The sequence below is a fragment of the Macaca thibetana genome, chromosome 4 (assembly GCF_024542745.1).
Source record: "Macaca thibetana thibetana isolate TM-01 chromosome 4, ASM2454274v1, whole genome shotgun sequence".
Lineage (NCBI taxonomy): Eukaryota > Metazoa > Chordata > Mammalia > Primates > Cercopithecidae > Macaca > Macaca thibetana.
The window spans coordinates 102,320,279-102,339,378 of NC_065581.1; the positions used below are offsets into that span (position 1 = coordinate 102,320,279).

General features: G+C 39.4%; 1 protein-coding gene and 1 long non-coding RNA gene across 5 annotated transcripts in view; one reads left to right on the forward strand and one right to left on the reverse strand.

Annotated features, from left to right (window-relative positions):
- Positions 1 to 14,583, forward strand: LOC126952332 (uncharacterized). Of its 2 annotated transcripts, none has more exons than XR_007724848.1 (3): positions 1 to 24; positions 674 to 847; positions 14,416 to 14,583. It is a non-coding gene; the product is annotated as an uncharacterized LOC126952332 (long non-coding RNA). The 2 variants fall into 2 exon arrangements; XR_007724849.1 differs by lacking the exon at positions 14,416 to 14,583 and adding an exon at positions 7,462 to 7,563.
- Positions 13,199 to 19,100, reverse strand: part of POPDC3 (popeye domain containing 3) — a 22,880-nt gene continuing 16,978 nt past the window's right edge. Inside the window, exons 2-5 of one of the 3 annotated variants that reach the window (XM_050786755.1) lie at positions 17,812 to 17,929; positions 16,327 to 17,068; positions 14,620 to 14,728; positions 13,199 to 13,670 (exon numbers count right to left, since the gene is read on the reverse strand). In XM_050786755.1, the coding sequence (XP_050642712.1) occupies positions 13,389 to 13,670; positions 14,620 to 14,728; positions 16,327 to 16,811 (876 nt within the window). In that variant the 5' untranslated portion in view covers positions 16,812 to 17,068; positions 17,812 to 17,929 and the 3' untranslated portion in view covers positions 13,199 to 13,388. Of the gene's footprint in view, positions 13,671 to 14,619; positions 14,729 to 16,326; positions 17,069 to 17,811; positions 17,930 to 18,221; positions 18,475 to 19,100 lie in introns of those variants that run through there. The other 2 variants (XM_050786756.1, XM_050786754.1) reach the window with 2 other exon arrangements.

Here is a 19,100-nt window from a genome sequence, read left to right on the forward strand (position 1 = left end):
CTGTTTACTGGACAGCTATTTTGGGTAAGAAAAACAGGGAAAGTTAATGAAGAATTGGCGTTGGTGCGGGGGTGTCTTGTAGGACAATAGAGGAAGGTTAGATGGGTACCTAGTTTCCACCAAAAGTGTACCATTATGGGTTAAAATTGGCACCAGTTATTAGAGTATGAGGTCGTTCATGCATGTGAAATGTGATCTCACTATAAAAAAAGACCACCACCGATTGTGTGAAGGCACATTATAAAGAGTACCTGGAGGTGCACACTGGGCAAGTGCAGCCTGGTATGAAAGAGAGTGGGCCTTGATGTCACACAAGCTGGGTTTGAATCCTCCCTCTCCTACCAGTTTACTGTGTGACCTTGGAGAAGTTACCTAGCCCTTCTGTGCCTCAGTTTCCTTTTAGGAACATGGGGATAATGATGATGATGATAGTGATAATTATACCTGCACTTCATAGTATTGTTTTGAGGACTAAATGGTGTAATTATATATAAAGGTCTTAAAATGGTGTTTGGGACGTAAGTTCTATGTATATATATGGTATTTATAAAACTCCTTTTCTAGTATGTCCGAACTTGTAACCATAAAAGATTACTTTTTGAGATTACTTCTTTAGAGTCTGTTTCTTTACATGCTCTGTCAACCTTTTTTTTTTTTTTTTTTTTGGAGACAGAGTTTCGCTCTTGTTGCCCAAGTCGGAGTGCAATGGCGCGATCTGGGCTCACTGCAAACTCCGCCCCCCGGGTTCAAGCGATTCTCCTGCCTCAGCCTCCGGAGTAGCTGGGATTACAGGCGCGCGCACACCCCTGCCAGCCGTTTTGATAGCTACCACTAAATACATTTTAAGGTATGGGTATAATACTATGTGCATGTAAAAACTTAACTACACAGATGTTCACTGGAGGGTGAGTTGTAATAATGAATATTGGAAATAGCCTACATTCTTACCACAGGGGACTAAGTAAATTATAGAACATCCAGACAATCTTGTTTATGAAAGAGCATGGGCCTTGATGTCACACAAGCTGGGTTTGAATCCTCCCTCTCCTACCAGTTTAAGCAGCCATTAAAAATAAAAAACAGAAACAGACTCTATGTTTAAGCAACCATTAAAAATAATTTCTAGAAAGATATTATAGACATCATAATAATGTCTACTAATTATATAAAGCAAACTGTGCCCCAAAACCCCAGCCCACTGCCTGTTTTTACATCCATTTTTACATTTTTTATGGTTGAAAAAAATCAGAAAAATATTTCATGATATGTGAACATTATATAAAATTCGAATTCAGTGTCCATAAAGTTTTATTGGAACCTGGTCACGTTCATTTTTATGGCTGCTTTCATGCTGCCAACGCAGCTTTGATTAGTTACAACAGAAACCTTACAGCCGGCAAAGCCTAAACTGTTTACTGTCTGGCTCTACAGAAGAAGCTTACTGGCCCCTCACATAGAGTATACTTTGTGTCAGGCAGTGTTATAAGTGACTCAGATATATTGTCACCTATTACACACCCAGTGCTTACCTTCAGGATAGGACACCTGTAAGGCATGTAGATCATATAAAGACAGCACGTTTTTATGAAAAGAGCACTGAATTATCGTAAGATTTGAGTTCTAGCCTTTGACAGAGTCTGTGTTTTCTTTGAGTCTGTGTTCTATAGAAAGTGAAGATTGGAAAACTAATCCCCTCACTATAACCCATCTAGGGTTAAAACCATTATTTATAATGAGTATCTTACTGTATTTGAATTTCTTATCTCAGATGTATGAATAGTAGCTTTATAAAATTCAAAGCAAGAATTCTAGACACAGAAACCAGGATATGGGAATACGTTAAGCTCCCTGGTCTCCTCCTGCTGGCCACAGAAAGGTCAGATGGAAAGCTTCCGAGCGCTATTTGAAAGTTAATATGAAGCAAGGAGCTAATTTGCACATACATGTAGAATGAAAGGGTAAGAAGCATAAATAACGAAATACAGGGCAGTCTGTCTCCTCTGTAAAAACTCTGGTTAGTGTTAGATTGACATCGTGATTTTTACCTTTATTTCTCCATAGGCATCCTAGTCTACTTTTACCAGTTGGATAAAACCTTAATGAGACTTCAAAGTTCAGATACAATAAGTTTTGTGAAAATAAAACAAGATCTGAGGGAGTCACTTGTTTTAAAAGTACTCATATATTGGGAGGCCGAAGAGGGCAGATCACCTGAGGTCAGGAGTTCTAGCCAACATAGTGAAACCCCATTTCTACCAAAAACTACAAAAATTAGCCTGGCATGGTGGTGCATGCCGGTAATCCAGCTACTCTGGAGGCTGAGGGTCAGGAATCGCTTGAACCCGGGAGGCAGAGGTTGCAATCAGCCGAGATCACACCGCTGCACTCCATCCTGGGCAACAGAGTGAGACTCTGTCTCAAATAAAAAACAAAAAACAAGTACTCACATAAGTATCATTATCTTCCTTATCTATAAATCTGCCCATGGTATACATCAGTGTAGATGTTATTTCAACTGTTATTACTAATTGCATGGAGACTATAGCTACTTCTGATAGTCTCATAGCAGACAGTTCTGGTCATGACTGGTTTCTGAACCTACATTCCTCTCATTAATTGTTGCATTAACCTTTTCAGTGACCAGTTTGAAAACCAACCTCACTGATTGTTTTTACATTTCTTTTGATTTTTAAAAAATTAATGGACTTTTTAAAAGAGCAGTTTAAGTTTACAGATGACTGAGCAGATAGCTTCCCCCATTATTAACACCTTGCATTAGTGTGGTATGTGTGTCACAAAGGGAGAACTCAAATTGATCCACCATTATTAGCAAAGGTCTGTAGTTTCCTTTATGGTTCACTCTTCATGCTGTAGATTCTGCAGGTTTTGCCAAATGTATAATGTCATGTATCTACCATTACAGTATCATACAGAACAATCTCAATCTACTGTGCTCCAGTTCTTCATCCCTCTGTCTATCCTCCTCCCACACCTCTGGCAACCACTGATCTTTTTACTGTCTTCATAGTTTTGCCTTTTCCAAAATATCCTATTGTTGGCGTTATATGATATATTGCCTTTTCAGATTGGCTTCTTTCACTAAGCAGTATGCATTTAAGTTTCCTCCATGCCTTTTTTTTTTTTAATGTGATATATCTATATATTGTGAAATGATTAGCACAATCAAATTAGTTGACACATCCATCACCTCAGTTACCATTTTTATGTGTGTAGTGAGAATAATGTAAGATCTACTCTCTTAGCAAATTCAGTTATGAAATATAATATGGCTAACTAGAGTCACTACTCCATACATTGAATCCCCAGAACTTATTCATCTTATAACTGGAAGTTTGTACCCTTTGACCACGTTCTCCCCCAATTTCCCCACTCTTCAGCCCCTGGTAACTGTATTCTCTGTTTCTATGAGTTCAACTTTTTTAGATTCCATGCATGAGTGAGATCATACAACATTTGTCTGTCTCTATCTGACTTATTTCACTTAGTGTAAGCCCTCCATTTTTATTCATGTTACAAATGAAATAATTTCCTTTTATGGCTGGATAATATTTCATTGTGTACATATGCCACATTTTCTTTATCTATTCCTTCCTCAGCGGACACTTACATTGTTTCCCTGTCTTGGCTATTGTTAATACTGCTGCAATGAACATGGGAGTGCAGACATCTCTTTGAGATACTGATTTTATTTCCTTCAATATATACCTAGAAGGGGGCTTGCTGGATCATATGGTAATTATATTTTTAATTTTTTGAGGAACCTCCATACTGTTTTCCATAATGGCTATACCCAATTTACACTCTCACCAACAATGCACAAGGGCTCCTTTTTCTTCACATTCTGGCCAATACTTGTTATCTCTTGTCTTTTTGATAATAGCCATTCTGACAGGTGTGAGGCGATTATCTCATTGTAGTTTTGATTTGCATTTCTCTGATGATAGTAATGGTGAACACCTTTTCGTGTATCTGTTAGCCATTTGTATGTCTTTGGAAAAATGTCTATTGAAGTCCTTTACCTACTATTTATTTATCTATTTATTGCTATAAATTTCTTACATATTTTGGATATTAACCCCTTATCAGAGGTATGGTTTGCAAATATTTTCTCCCATTCCATAAGTTGCCTTTTCATTTTGTTGAGTGTTTCCTTTGCTGTGCAGAAGCCTTTAAGTTTGATGGAATCCCACTCGTTTGTTTTTGCTTTCGGTATCATATCCAAAAGGTCATGGCCAAGACCAATGTCAAGAATACTTTTTCTTACATTTTCTTTTTTATTTTTTTTATTACATTTTCTTCTAGTAGTTTTATGGTTTCATTTAAGTCTTTTTTTTTTTTTTTTTGAGACGGAGTCTCGCTCTGTCGCCCGGGCTGGAGTGCAGTGGCGCGATCTCGGCTCACTGCAAGCTCCGCCTCCCGGGTTCACGCCATTCTCCTGCCTCAGCCTCCCGAGTAGCTGGGACTACAGGCGCCCGCCGCCTCGCCCGGCTAATTTTTTTTTTTTTTTGCGTTTTTAGTAGAGACGGGGTTTCACCGTGTTAGCCAGGATGGTCTCAATCTCCTGACCTCGTGATCCGCCCGCCTCGGCCTCCCAAAGTGCTGGGATTACAGGCGTGAGCCACCGCGCCCGGCCTATTTCTTTCTTTTAGGTTACCCAATTTGTGGGCATATAATTATTCATAGTAGTGTCTTATGATCTTTTCTGTTTCTGTGGTATCAGTTGTAACCTTCATGTCTTTTTGAGTTTTAATAGCCCATATCTTTTTATTACTGGATGTATCACAGTTCATATATTCATTTACCATTTTAAGGACATCTTGGTTTCTTCCAGTTTTGGCAAATTAGGTCTAAACATATATAAACATTTGTGTGGAGTTTTTTGTGTGCATATATTTTTGACTCATTTGGGTAAATACCTAGGATGATATGGTAAGACTATGTTTAGGTTTGTAAGAAACCTTCCAAACTGTCTTCCAAAGTGGCTGCACCATTTTGCAATCTCACTAGCAATGAATGACAGTTCCTGTTGCTTCACATCTGTACTAACATTTAATACTATCATTTTTTTGTAGGGTGGGGTGGGGAATTCTAGCCATTCTAATAGGTGTGTTTTTTACTTTATAAATTGATTCAATTACTTACTTTGTTCAAAATAACCAAGCAGGTTATGCATTCAACAGATCTATATTTTTGTTAGATAGAAAACTAGAAACAACATCTCAAAGCAAAGGGCCTTAACTTTCGTATTGTTTCACAAGTCCCACCGTCTAAATATTGCAGTGTCCAAATATTGTCCATGTTAAATGCAGGGAGAAACTCCCTAAATAAGTCATGTAACAATTTAATCATTGGATAATAAACTTTTACCAAAAGGCTTCACAGCTCCTAAAAGAAGTGACACACAGGCTGGGTATGGTGGCTTATGCCTGTGACCCCAGCACTTTAGGAGGCTGAGGCAGGCCGTTTGCTTGAGCCCAAAAGTTTGAGACCAGCTTGGGTAACATGGCAAAACCCTATCTCTACAAATGGGCCAGCATGGCGACTTGGCGCCTGTAGTCTCAGTCTGAGCTCCTCACCTCAGCTGAGGGGAGGATCCCTTGAGCCTGGCAAGCTGAGGCTGTAGTGAGCTGTGATCACATAACTGCACTCCAGCAAGGGTGGCAGAGCAAGACCCTGTCTCAAAAAACAAACAAAACACAATGGAAAAAAAAACACACGCGGCCGGGCACGGTGGCTCACACCTGTAATCCCAGCACTGTTGGAGGCTGAGGCGGGCGGATCACGAAGTCAAGAGATCGATACCATCCTGGCCAACACAGTGAAACCCTGTCTCTACTAAAAATACAAAAATTAGCTGGGCGTGGTGGTGCATGCCTGTAGTCCCAGCTACTCGGGAGGCTGAGGCAGGAGAATTGCTTGAACCCAGGAGGTGGAGGTTGCAGTGAGCTGAGATCGCGCCACTATACTCCAACCTGGCAACAGAGCAAGACTCAGTCTCAAAAAAACAAACAAAAAAAAACCCACACACACAACCAAAATTTTAAAAAGTGACCCCAAACTTTGAGAAGATAGTGAATTATGAAGGCAGTTCAAAGAGTGGTAGCTTTGGAATTAGCAGCTGGATTTGAACAATAGTTTTGTATTTAATAAGCTGTATGTATATTCAGATAATTACCTCTTCTGAGACTCAGTTTACTTGTCTATAAAACTGAGAAAATAACTCATAGTTACCAAGATGATTTTGACTTTTAGAGATTGTTTTTTAAAATGCCTGGCATCTAGTTCTTGGTAGCATAATTGTGTATCTCTTGTATCCCCCAATAGTGCCCTGCACATGGTTCATATTCATAAAAATTATTTGAATTCTAGTTTAATTGTTTAATGGAAATGAATTTGAATCATCAAAATTCCCTAGTCTGAAGAAATAGTTAAACTATCCTGTGAACACATGAAGTAGCTAAAATGTAGTTTCATTTTTCTATGTATTTGCCTGTTTTAAATAGATGGAATACAGAATATGCAAGGTATTTTAAATGAAACTTGCTTATACATTATAAGACTTTGATGCATGCTAAAATTTCCAGTAGTTTGGGATTTCCCTGGAATAGCCAGCAGATCATGAGATCAGGAGATCTAGACCATCCTGGCTAACACGGTGAAACCCCGTCTCTACTAAAAATACAAAAAATTAGCTGGGCATGGTGGTGGGCGCCTGTAGTCCCAGCTACTTGGGAGGCTGAGGCAGGAGAATGGCGTGAACTCGGGAGGCAGAGCTTGCAGTGAGCTGACATTGTGCCACTGCACGCCAGCCTAGGCAACAGAGCGAGCCTCCGTCTCAAAAAAAAAAAAAAAAAAAAAAAAGATATTGGCTTCAAAAGCAAACTCATGAAATATGCAACAGTCTAGATTGTAGAAACTGGACAGTTGGCAGAGCTAAGTTACAGTAATTCACCATCTTGGGGTTGGCAGAAATGTGTATACAGTAACTATATTGTCAGAAACCAGAGCCCTGATCTCCCCTCTGTCTATTCTTTTTCACATAGCTTTTCCTCTAAAACAGAAGAATTACATTTGTTAATATTTGTTTTAAATATTAATAATAACAAACAAAGGCCATAGATGAAGCATTTCATAGGATTTCCTAATCCTTTTGGAAATTGTTTCAAAGAGAAGGAAATTATTATAAGTAACCAGGCATAACAAAATCATGTTTTAAATACAAAAGGTAAGTATGAAAAGAGGATCAGAGAAGTGACCCTGAATTCCACTCAATTCCCTAAGAAGCTTCAACCTGTAACCAGAAGGATTCAATCTCTGGGCCAGATTGGATCCTCAAAACAAAACTGGATCAGGGGCCTAGGCAGATACCCCTAATGTCTGGCACCAGCTATAGTGACAACCTTGCTTGTCTTTTGTTCTTTCCCTGTTGGGAACTTCTAGGAATTTACAGACCTATAAAGCCCAGCTATAAATCTCAAGCATGTCCACTTTCAGAGAAGAAAAATGCCAACAACCACCATTTAGTCTCTGAGGACAACACTTTTAAAGGTACCATTTTATTTAGTGTGTAAGCAGCTGCTTTGCTTTATATGAGGTATTTAGTGGTTAGAAAGGAAAACTTCTTAATGGTAGAAAAATAACTTTTGGCAATTTTTAATAGTATGTAATTTAGTGGTATAGATAAGATTTTGATTGGTTGGAAATGAAGCTATAGGCTGGGCACAGTGGCTCACACCTGTAATCCCAGCACTTTGGGAGGCCAAGGTGGGTGGATCACCTGAGGTCAGGAGGTTGAGACCAGCCTGGCCAACATGGTGAAACCTAGTCTCTACTAAAAATACAAAACTTAGCCAGGTGCGGTGGCAGGCACCTATAATCCCAGCTACTCAGGAAGCTGAGGCAGAAGAATTGCTGAACCCAGGAGGCAGAGGTTGCAGTAAGCTGAGATCTTATCACTGCACTCCAGCCATGGTGACAAAGTGAGACTAGTCTCAAAAAAAAAAAAAAAAAAAAAAAAAAAGTGAGGCCATGTAAGGACTTTTAATCTATATCTGGTGAAAACAACTTTCAATTATCATAGAGTTTCTACTATGTGACATAGAGTTCTGTATCATTCTTTTATACAATTAATCCTCCAAAAAGGCTGGTTTAGGAGGCAAATGTGAGGCCTGATAATAGCCAGCCAAGTAATTTGACATAAGGCTAGAAACAAAAACCCAAAGCAGCACATCATAAAGATGAAATAATAAAATAAAGTTGGGAATAATGACGCTGCCATCCAGCGTTAATTGATGTGCAAAAACACTCAGTTCCCAGGAGAAAAGAATTACTTAAATGCAAATTTTTATTATTCTACTACTTAAATTGTAATAAATTCATGAAAATAAGACACCTCTCTAGTTTAATACATATATAACACCTAATAAAATATTTATGAGCCACATCCAGCAGTTTTATCATTTTGCATAAAAAATTGGTAAACATGATGAAACATTTCTCTAGTCCAAGGTCAAACATATTTGATATAATTTAGAACCACACAAAGTGATTGCAAATGCTATTTAGTTTGAAAACGATAGGCACCCTCACTCCCATGAATGACCAAAAAGATCATGCTTTGAAAAAGATTTTAGAGCCACTGAATCTCTTTTTAGAGTATGGGAAGAATAGAAATACTTTTGATGGAGCAGTTTCTGACAGAAGATGATTTGGGTTTACATGAGATATACAGGACTATTATGCAGTTTTACTGCATGCCACAACATAGGATTTCTTAATATCTTTTACATCAGCCATACTAAGTCATCTGAGTAGAAGTGTATGAATATATTATAAGCTCAGAAAATGGCATCTAAAAGCAATAGAGCATTACAGTGTGAATCAGGAAATTTTTCATGTTTTAAAGGTTTCAAATGACTTGGTTTAATAAATAAATAAAACATAATACCCAGAAAAATGATGTTGAATGGGAAAAATAAAACAGGAAATATTGCTATTAATGACTTGGCATTCAGTACTTACGTTATTGATGACTTAACATGCTGGCATGTGATTCCCAGTTGTTTTAAGGTGACACTACAGATGTGTGATTCCCTAGAGCCATTTTTCTCTATCTCTGTTATGGCCTTTATCACTTGCTACCTTTTACATATTTATGTAAAAGTCTTTTTCTCCCTCTAGGTCGGAAGTTTCTGGAGGATAAGAAGTATATCTGATTTATCTTTCATATCTCCATGGTGCTTAGCACGTGATTTACATATATTTGGAACTCTGTAAATTCTCCAATAGAAGAAACAGTAAACCTTTTTTAAAATTGTGTTTTACAAGTTAAATTATTATGAATGGGGAAAACAGTAGAAGAAATGTATACCAATATGTTAATAGAAATTGGGTTACGATAGTGGAATGATTGTCTTTTCTTTTTTCTATTCTAACTTGTTTATAATACATTATTTTTCTTTTTTTTTTTTTTTTTTGATGGAGTCTCGCTCTGTCACCCAGGCTGGACTGCAGTGGTGCAATCTCAGCTCACTGCAAGCTCTGCCTCCCGGGTTCATGCCATTCTCCTGCCTCAGTCTCCCGAGTAGCTGGGACTACAGGCGCCTGCCACTGCGCCCAGCTAATTTTTTGTATTTTTAGTAGAGACGGGGTTTCACCATGGTCTCGATCTCCTGACTTTGTGATCCACCCACCTCGGCCTCCCAAAGGGCTGGGATTACAGGCGTGAGCCACCGCGTCTGGCCATTATTTTTCTAATAGAGAGAATAAATAACAAAGTGACACTTAATATTCTACCAGGTTATATTACTTTATTAGAATTATGGTGACCCCTCACCATGACAATGACACCCCACCCCACTGCCCACCCTCACACTCCCCATCACCAACGTCCGCTTCTCCCCTGTCCTGTCTAGCTGATTAATGATGGAACAGGAACAACTCGGAAAAGATCGGTTTGGAAGGAGTGGAAAGAGACGGTGGAGCAGAGGGAAGGTTTAACCCTGAGATTCATTCAGAATTCATTCATTCATTCAGAAACACGGAGTGGTCTAATGGGTGGGAAATGCTTCGGGTCAGACCATAGCAGTAGGGGAAGAATGCAGAGGCCTCCAAGTCAGAGGCAGCAGCAGAGCCAACTACACTCTAGGGGCCATCAGCCCAGATACCCAGAGACCAACTACCCAAGCAACATTGCGTTCGATCCAGGGAGGAATTAGGAGTTCAAGATCACCCTGGGCAACATAGCAAGACCCCATCTCTTAAAAAAATATTAGCAGGGCGTAGTGGCACATACCATGGTAGTCGCAGCTACTTGGGAGGCTGAGGTGGGAGGGTCACTTGAGCCTGGGAGTTCTAGGCTGCAGTGAGCCGTGGTCATGCCACTGCACTCCATCCTGGGTGATGGAGTGAGACCTCTTTGCAAAAATAAATTAATTAATTAATTTAATTAAGAAGAATAAACTATAACTGCCTAAAATGGCAAGAAACATCTTTTTAAAACATTTAACAATTGTTATGGGTACATAATAGTTGTATATATTTCTGGGGTACATGTGGTATTTGATACAGGTATACAGTGTGTAATGATTGAGTCAGGGTAATTGGAATACCTGTCACCTCAAGCATTTATCATTTTTTTGCATTGGGAACATTATAATTCTACTCTTTTGGTTATTAAAAATATGCAATAATTTGTTAACTATAGTCACCCTATTTATTGTGCTACTGAATACTAGATCTTATTCATTCTATCTAATGGTATTTTTGTATCCATTAACGATTCCACTTCATACCCCCTTTATCCACTACCCTTCTCAGTATCTAGTCACCATCATTCTACTTTCTATTTCCATGAATTCAGTTTCTTTTTTTTCAGCTCCCACAAATGAGTGAGAACATGCAATATTTGTCTCTCTGTACCTGGCTTATTTCACTTAAAATATTGTCCTCCAGTTCCATCCATGTCGTTGGAAATGACAGTATTTCATTATTTTCTGTGGCTGAAAATTGTGTTTGTATACCACAACCTCTCACCACATCTCCCACTTGCCAGCAACTACTCTCCCAGATACTCTTCTCTTTTTATTAATGAAGAATTGTCCACATTTCTGTTTAAGGCCACTGGATCCCATCACCTGCTCAAGGTCATCACTCCCGCAGTTCACTCCTCACTTCTGGATCATTTCCATCTGCATGCAAATGTGCCATGTTATCTGAAAATCAGTAACAATCCCCTCTCTTGACCCCACTTTCTGCCCAGGCTGTTGACCATTTCTGTTTCGGTTCACATCAAAACTCCTTGAAAACCTTACCTACCCTTACTGTTCCAACTTCGTGCCTCTCATTCTCCTTCAGCCTGCTTTAGTCAAGTTTTCGTTCCTGCTCACTCCACCAAAACTGCTCTTGTTAAGTTCCCCCATGACTTCCATGTTGCTTAACCCAGTGGTTCATTCTCAGGCCTCTCAGCCACATCTGAGACAGTTCCATCACTCCCTTCTCCCAGAAATTCTCTTTGCTTGGCTTCCAGGATCCCAGGCTCTCCTGATTTTCTTTCCACCTCATTGGCTGCTCCTCCTCAAATCCTTTGCTGACTCTTCCCCATCTCTTTGTTCCCTTAAAAATGGAGTGCTCCAAGGCAAGCCTTCAGACCATTTTTCTTCTGAATCTACACTCACTCTTGGCCATCTCATGGAGACTAATGGCTTTAAACACCATGTATATGCTAAATACTCCCAAAGCTGTCTAGAGCCCAGACTTTTCTTTGGAACTCCAGGCTCTTATCTCCAGCTATCTACTCTATTTCAGTGTCTAGCAGGCATCTCACTCTTAATCCTCATTTTACTTTCCAAGTTCACTCTTTTTTCTCCTCCCCCTAGTCTATTCTCAGCAGGCTAGCCATAGTGATCCTATTAAAACATGGGGCAGATCATATCACTATTCTACTTCAGACCCTACAATGGCTTCTGGTCACTCTTAGAAAAAAATCAAAATCCTTACCATGACTTATTTAGGCCTTACCCAGTCCGCCCACAGTTAGTTTCTGTTCATTCTGTGCCAGCCACGCTAGCCTTCCAGCTGCTCCTGGAACAGGCCAGTCATGCTCATGCCTAAGGGCCTGCTCAGTTGCTATCCCCTTTGCCCAAATTGCTCTTCCCCCGGATATCTGCGTGGATTCTTCCATTGCCTCTTTCAGGTCTTCATTCAAACATTCCTTCTTGTGGAGGCTTTCCTTGACCACCCGATGAAAATTGCAATGCCCTTTCTTACCCATCTTCTCTAATTTATCACTCCCCTTGGTACTATCACCTTCTAAATATAGGTTTTTTCTGATTTACTTTATTATGTCTCCCACATCCCCAGAATGTAAGCTCTATGAGGGGTGGGATCTCCATCTGTTACCTGATGTATCCCCATGCCCAGGTCAGCACCTAGAGCCATAGAAGGTGCTCAATATATACTTGTTAAATATCTGATAATGTATCAGAGAATATAGGCTGCATGTGATCTTCAGAAAACCAGTTTTCCAGAGGAAGGGATCAGATCTGCAACTAGGGTTCTTTCTTAAATTCACAAAGCTGAAGCACTTGCTGTGAGGCAGACCCTTGTGTTTGTGTGATGGGCTGTGCAGTCCCGGTGAACCCTCGCTGCCCATTCACACCACTGAAAGCTCTTTCCGCTGAACACCTGAAACTGAAACACCATGCAACATTTTTACTATTGGTTTAGGAGTACTCTTTTAGTAATGATCAGGCAGCTTTGTTTTCCACGAAATGCTTCTTTTTAAATGTTATTTTATTTTGTAGCAATAAAATAGGCTTCAAGATTCACATATTATCTCTTGCATTTATTCTACTTTTTAGTCATATCAAGTAACTGCACATTTAAAATAAATAATTGCTGCCCACCACAGTAATACATCTTGCTTTCACTGGAGGTTGTAGCAAAAAAGTGAATTCTGGAAATGCTTATGTGGACAGTAGCAACCCACCCTGAAGCTGAGAATACTTGCTGGCTGCTTCTTGAGAAGCAACCGCTGAGTCTATAGGGCAAGACAATGCATTTGAGTAAATGTGAGAAAAGAATTGAGAATGTGGAATTTCATTCTCCCAGTTTTGATGCAGAAAAGGGCAAACTGCCCATAGTTATCCACCCCCTCCTCAATTATAACAATAAGAAATACAAGAAAAATTTGTAAAATTTATTTACAATGCAGTTGTTGAAAGGAATAAAACAGTTAGCAATGGTATCTGACTTCTGAATTTGATTTATAAAAATACTAGGGAGCTCTTTTTTTTTTGTATTTTCCTATTTCATTTGGGGAATGATGAAGAGTCTTTTTTTATACTTATAAATTTCAGACTTTGATGTCATTTATCACAGTATCGTCTGGAATTCCGAAAATGTTGTGTCAGGGGTGATCTGCGTATTTCTGGACTTGACATTTGATAGAAGTTGGGTAGCCGAATATCATAGTGATATCTTTTTCCTATATATACCCTGTCATTCAAGGCATAGAGTTTATCTGCAATGTCACTGCCAATTAGCACTGAAAACAAGCGGGAGATATAACGATGCTGAGCAAAGAGCAGATACAATTTCTTTCTCCTCCAAGACACATATCGACAATCAGTTTCTGCAGTGAGGGTTACCTAGAAAACATAAGACCACACATAAACAGATGTGGAAGCAAGAAAACTTCTGCCACATTTTTTCTACCCCAAATGTTAAATTAATTTCACCTGCTGCCTTTTTTAGGTTGAAAAAGCCCACTGACCTACTATATTGCAAAAATCGAAACTATAAAATTTGTTACTACATATATAATTTATAATATGAATAATCAAAATGTTCTAGCCATCTTCAATCTATCTGTTTTTCTAAGTTCCAGTATCTATATTTCTTTTATTGAAGGGAGAACTACTTGATATTTAAAAAAAAAGTTGGCTAATGTTACAGAAATATTTCCAAGTCAATTCTGAAGACTGCGGACATTTAACCCTAATGCAGTTTCTGTAGTAGAAAATAGAATGTATATACCTAATTTGCATACATACTTGAGTTTGCTGCATACACACATATATTTATAAGAAAACTGTGTAACGAAATAAATGAAACCTGCTGAAATGATTATCTTTCAAAACTGCCAGACGTGGCAGCAGAGTAATGACAGTTAGTTTAGCATTCTGTTGCTGGAAAACAAGTGAAATCCACTGGCATTTTAAATTTTAAAAATCATTTATTTTTTAATAAGAGCAGTTTTTGTTCTTGATGTTTTCTAGACTGTCGCATTAGCAGTGTTTAGTCAAATCTCAATTATATTTCAATTCCTAAATATGCAGTTATGCAAAGTATAGCTTAAAGTATTGATCACAGCCTCCTTTCTGTCATATGTAGCACCTGCTCTTCTCATCACTGGACCTATAAAGTGGCATTAATCATCAGGAGTCCACCAGAATTGGGAAGTCATGTATGCTGCAAAGTGCATTCCAAAGTCTTAAAATATTCTTGCCTTATCCACTGTTCTGTTTGGTTACCTATTATTAAACAAACATCTGTTTGAAAGAGGGAGTGCTAACTGTGTGGTCTGGTATCCCTTACCTGAAAAATGCCTTCCTCTGTGGGTCTCAGTGAATCCCACTCAGGAGAATCCAGGAACTGAAGGGGGAAAATGTAATGCAGAAATTCGCCATCAACTGTCACTCTGATCCTATCAAAACACAGGAACAACTTTTATAAGGGAAAGAGAAAGACAGCACATAATTGGGGAGGGGTAGGGGGTAGAGGAAGTGTATTTCAGATCCCTGATGACTCTTTTGCCCCTTACGATTTTGAAAGGCAAATATTAAATTCATACTTTATAATAAGTGACATAATATCCTGTGAGATTCATGTTCTCATGTTCCTTACACAGTCAGGATTCTGGAATATTGAGTGAAATTCAGAAAACGCATCAAGTTGTACATTTATGATATCTATCTATTTATGCATGCATATTATGCTTCAATAAAACGTTTTAATGGACTCTGTCAGATTTTACATTAAGTAGGGAAACATTTAAGAACATAGAGGAGTTCTGCAAGTACCTCTGTCAACCAAATTTTTATTTATTTTTTGAGACGGAGTCTCACTCTGTTGCCCAGCGTGGAGTGCAGTGGCATGATCTTGACTCCCTGCAACCTCCTCCTCCCAGGTTGAAGCGATTCTCATGCCTCAGCCTTCTGAGTAGCTGGGATTACAAGCGTGTACCACGATGTCCAGCTAAGTTTTTTGTATTTTTAGTAGAGATGGGGTTTCACCATGTTGGCCAGGCTGGTCTCGAACTCCTGACCTCAAGTGATCCACTAGCCTTGGCCTCCCAAAGTCCTGGGATTACAGGTATGAGCCACCACGCTTGGCCTGTAAGCCAAAGTTTCAACTTTTTGAAAACCATGAGTAATCCCACTATTGTTTCCTCACCCAAACTTTGTTTTCAAAGTTTATTTTATTTTTGAGATAGTGTCTCGTTCTGTTGCTTAGGCTGGAGTGTAGTGGGGCGATCTCAGCTCACTGCAACCTCCGCCTCCCACCCAGGCTCAAGCAATTATCCTGCCTCACCCTCCCGAGTAGCTGGGACTACAGGCACATACCACCATGCCTGGATAATTTTGTTTTTGTATTTTTAGTAGAGATGGGAGTTTCACAATGTTGGCCAGGGTGGTCTTGAACCGCTGACCTCAGGTGATTATCCTGCCTCGGCCTCCCAAAGTGCTGGGATTATAGGTGTGAGCCACCACACCTGGCCTGTTTTCAAAGTTTAGATTTCTATGTATGTGCCTGAAGTGTCCCCCTAGCCTGTTTCTTATGGGCAATTGCTAGAATTTACTGAAGAAAAAAAGATAATAATAAAATTTAAATGTTCTCTGTTACTTAAAAGAATGCCCTATCAAAGAGTCTTTAAAATACTTTGCACGCCAATATAAGCATTCTATTAATTCAAGCTGACATCATCCTCTTCTTGACTTTCAGTAATTATCTAGGAAACAAATACCATATCCAGATAAACAAATTCATACTTTAATTTTAAGATTCATGTAATTTGATGTCTAAGATGAAATATTAAGGCTCTTGATTATTTTCTGCTTCAAGTAAATAATGCCGTATACTCTAAACGGCTATGTCTGTGACTCATGTATCAAAGACTTCCTCAAGCCTCAGGGTGCTAAATGCCACCCAAGACTATGCAATACTGAGATGGAAAAATATAGTGGAAAGAAATACAAACAACTAATACTTGAGGAAAGACATGCAAGCACCAAAGGTACAAACCTTCCTGAAACAAGCAAGGAGAGTTTATCAATGGAAGTTTTCCCCTGCATGGCATAACAGTGTTCCTTTTCCAAAGTAACCACTTCAGAGCTCAAAGCAATCGTTCTGAAGACAGGCAAAGAGATCCCCAGGGGCTGGAAAAGGGAGCTGTACAGCACTTGGAATTCTCGGGCAAAGGTTATGCTGCGAACTTGATATGCAATATGAACAAATTGCATGAAGCAGATGACAAACAGTACAAAATTCCAGGAAAATATGTCAGCTGCACAGACATCTACCCAAGCCCAGACAGCAGAACAGAGAAAACCCAACCCCAGCAAACTGAAGACATAAAGGAGCCCGAAGAATCCACTGCCACCCATGAAACCTACTACAAACAAAATACTGGCAAGATGATAAATGGCTCCTTCGGCCTCTTGTTTCCAGGTTGTGCAGACCGGGTGTTCATCTATTAGGTTCTTCCATAAAGTTGAATTTCTTTCCATGGCTATATTACTGCCTGCTTCACTTTTCAGTTGACTTTAGATGACACTGAAACAGGTAACTAAGTCCTTTGGTTTTCTTTCCATCATGAGAGTTTTGCTCAGTCTTCACAAAACCAGAAAAAACCTGGACACTGGAGTTGGTGCTGATTAAAGGCTTCGTGTGTATGGATCTTGAAAAACTAAGAATCCCAGGCTCGCTTCTTTAAGTTCATCTGAGCTCCTGATTTGGATCCAGTCCGCAAATATTTTGCTATTTCCTATGCAAGGGAAAAAAAGGTAAAGGATCTAATTAAACAAAAAGAAGAATTGTGAGGTATACTTAATGATCAGCAGCATTACTTAGCAAGCTGACCTCCTATTTTCTATGAACTCAAGAGTATTTTTTTTTTTTCTTTTTTTTTTGAGACGAGTCTGGCTCTGTCGCCCAGGCTGGAGTGCAGTGGCCGGATCTCAACTCACTGCAAGCTCCGCCTCCCGGGTTTACGCCATTCTCCTGCCTCAGCCTCCCGAGTAGCTGGGACTACAGGCGCCCGCCACCTCGCCCGGCTAGTTTTTTGTATTTTTTAGTAGAGACGGGGTTTCACCGTGTTAGCCAGGATGGTCTCGATCTCCTGACCTCGTGATCCGCCCGTCTCGGCCTCCCAAAGTGCTGGGATTACAGGCGTGAGCCACTGCGCCCGGCCGAACTCAGAGTATTTTAAGCACAAGTGCTGTTGGGTGTTAAATTTCTATGGTCTAAAAAGTATATTTATTAAAATTAGCTACATATTTTTCAAGGTAGCTAAGTGTTCTATATTAATCTCGTCTCTATGGGAGTGATTCAGTATACCTCAGAATCACTTGGGACAGTGACTAAAAATGTGGGCTGGGCGAGGTGGCGTGTGCCTGGAATCCTATCCCTTTGGGAGGCTGAGGCGGGTGGATCACTTGAGTCCGGACGTTTGAGACCATCCTGGCCAACATGGCGAAATCCCGTCTCTACTAAAAATATAAAAATTACCCGGGCGTGGTGGCGTGCACCTGGGATCCCAGCTACTCAAGATGCTGAGGCACAAGAATCACTTGGACTTGGGAGACAGAGGCTTCAGTGAGCCGAGATCGCACCACTGCACTTCAGCCTAGGTGAAAGAGTAAGACTCTGTATTAAAAAATATATATATATTTACACACACACACGTATATGTATGTGTGTATGTGTGTGTGTGTATGTGTGTGTCTGTATGTGTGTGTATATATATAAAAATTGCAGATTCATGGGCTGCTCCCAGATACATGAATCAGAATCATTGCAGGCGGGGCCCAGATGTTTGTATTTTAAGCTCCCCATGTGATTCTGATGTGTTAATCCATGGTTCTCCATGGCCCACCCTTTGAGGGATACTATCTGATAATAGGTTATTCACCACTTACACATGAATTTGAGGCTTAGAGAGGTCAGGTAATTTATCCCAGGCCACACAGTGGTCACTGGCAGAGCAGAACTTTGGCACTCATGTCCATGTGCTGGGTCCAATCATGTGGCCTCTCATGAAAGATTTTTAAATTTGGCATGATAAGGAACCCTACTGTATCAATAAACATAAGAAACATAATTAGAAGTCACATTCTAAGAGCATTAATTGACTATGAAAATGTTTAATAAATTAGATTGAAATTATTTGAGAAACATAAATGTAGTACTACTTTGTTGTAGTAGTAGTTATTTCAGGTTAAAGTTTGCATCATATGACTAAATAAATATTAATATTCCTGTTACTTACATATTTATTTACCAGATGGTCAAAAATATTACCAGCTCTATTCCTCTGCACATATATTCTCTAGCCTTTCAGCCATATGGTGGAAATGCTAATATGTAATCTGAGTCAGGAGAGCATTAGCCATGATGACAGAGCTACAGGATATATGTATCATTTGCCACCCGGTTTCCTAACAATAAATGATTTCAGTGTAAAGCATTCATGACATTGATTTTTTTAAAACCATGGTAACATTCAAAAGCCTTGAACTTGTGTGCTATATTTAGTGTTTTATTTTTGAAATAGATTATTTCCAGCACACCTGTTAATAAACTATCAGATATCACAGATCTTGCCCCATCGGGGAAAAAATACACAGAGGTGAAAATGACTTAGCTGGAGTAAACAAAGATGGAACAGTGTAATCACCAACAGAAGTAGAAATGGAAATAAAGGAGCTGTTGTTGAAGTTCCTGATTTTTCATCTTATATAGTGATTCTTTTCTCAGTAAGTAATGACTTTAAGAACACTGCCAGGTGAATCATTTAA